The sequence below is a fragment of the Lolium perenne genome, chromosome 4, assembly GCF_019359855.2.
Source record: "Lolium perenne isolate Kyuss_39 chromosome 4, Kyuss_2.0, whole genome shotgun sequence".
Classification (NCBI taxonomy): Eukaryota; Viridiplantae; Streptophyta; class Magnoliopsida; order Poales; family Poaceae; genus Lolium; species Lolium perenne.
In genome coordinates this window covers 162110586-162111856 of record NC_067247.2, presented here as the reverse complement: position 1 = coordinate 162111856, position 1271 = coordinate 162110586, and the positions used below count along the sequence as shown (strand labels likewise).

At 55.0% G+C, this 1271-nt stretch overlaps 1 protein-coding gene across 1 annotated transcript; it reads right to left on the bottom strand.

The window, feature by feature from the left end:
• Positions 1-339: 339 nt before the first annotated feature.
• On the bottom strand, positions 340-1026 carry LOC127347346 (BTB/POZ and MATH domain-containing protein 1). The gene has a single exon (XM_051373539.1). The coding sequence runs from the start codon at positions 1024-1026 to the stop codon at positions 340-342; it is 687 nt and encodes a 228-aa protein (XP_051229499.1).
• Positions 1027-1271: the final 245 nt, after the last annotated feature.

Sequence of the window (1271 nt, the reverse complement as noted above, 5' to 3'; positions counted from 1 at the left end):
TTTTTTGTCACTGGCCTGCTGTTTTAGCAGTTTTGGCGAGTGCTTCATATGGCGCTCTCGGTAAAGCTGGATCCCAAACATATATTGGAGCATTGGTGTAGATAATCCCCGTGTAAAAAAAGTGCATTTTCTTCTTAGATAAATTAAGTAATTAATCCAGATGAATGTATTAGTAAATCTAAAATGATACTGTGCTTACGAAGGCCCTAACAAAGTAACAGGTATATAGGCCATAGCCCATAGGTTTATTCCGATCTAACACGGGAAATAGTAAAAGAGGATCACGGCCTGTAACCCATGATCGCCGATCGGTCGTCTCTAGCGACGGCCACCATGGAATCATCGTTGGGCTAAGCACCACTTGACGTATTCCTTGTCGTCCGCCCTACGCTTGCGTCGATTTCGGCGGCGAGGAGCGCCATAGCCTCCTGGTGCCTCGTAGCCCTCCTCCTCCGACTCCTCCCCATCTTCCCACGCGTTAAGCTCGTCCTGCGCCAACCACGAGTTGCCAATCTCCGCGACGCCCACGTCGCACCGGATCACGATGCTGTCGTTGCGGATCAGGTGCTCGCGCCTCTCCAGCTCCTCCTTCCCGATGAACTCCTCGTGGCCGCATCCCGTGCCTGGCTGCGTCCCGGCGTTTTGGAGCGCGTAGTGGTTGACCTCTGGGACGGGGATGAAGGTTCCATTCGCGGCGGGGAGCTCGTAGGCGGCGTTGCCGCCGTGGTCCAGCAGGCTGAACCTGTACCGCGCCTGGAGGTGCTGCGGGAGGCGGTTGGTGAGCTGAAGGTACAGAGAGATGGCGTTGTGGTTCGCCGAGGTGTCGCGGCCGTTGGGGTAGTAGTCGATGCGCCACGAGTGGCCGCCGACGTTGAAGCCGTTGCAGGAGAGCTTGTGGCCGGGGAGGACGGTCTTGGTCTGCGAGTAGCCGTCGATGCGGAGAAGGTGGAACCCGTTCGCCTGCTTCGCCAGGATCCTCGTGGCCGACCGCGTCAGACGACCAAGACCAAGGCCGGCGGCGGACATGGTTGGCTGATGATCGGGAAAATTACCTAGCTAGCCAAGCTGTGGGAGATGAGCGCAATAAGGATGATGATGCTTTCAACGGCGGCAAGGCATGCAGATGCAGATCAGGGAGTATATAAGATCGGTAGCGAATATCAACCGACCATACAATCCCAGGACTTTTGCTCCAAGACTCCAACGGAGATTTCCCTGTTTTTCCGGATTGCAGCCAACAAATTATCGCATAATTAATATACAGTATATCG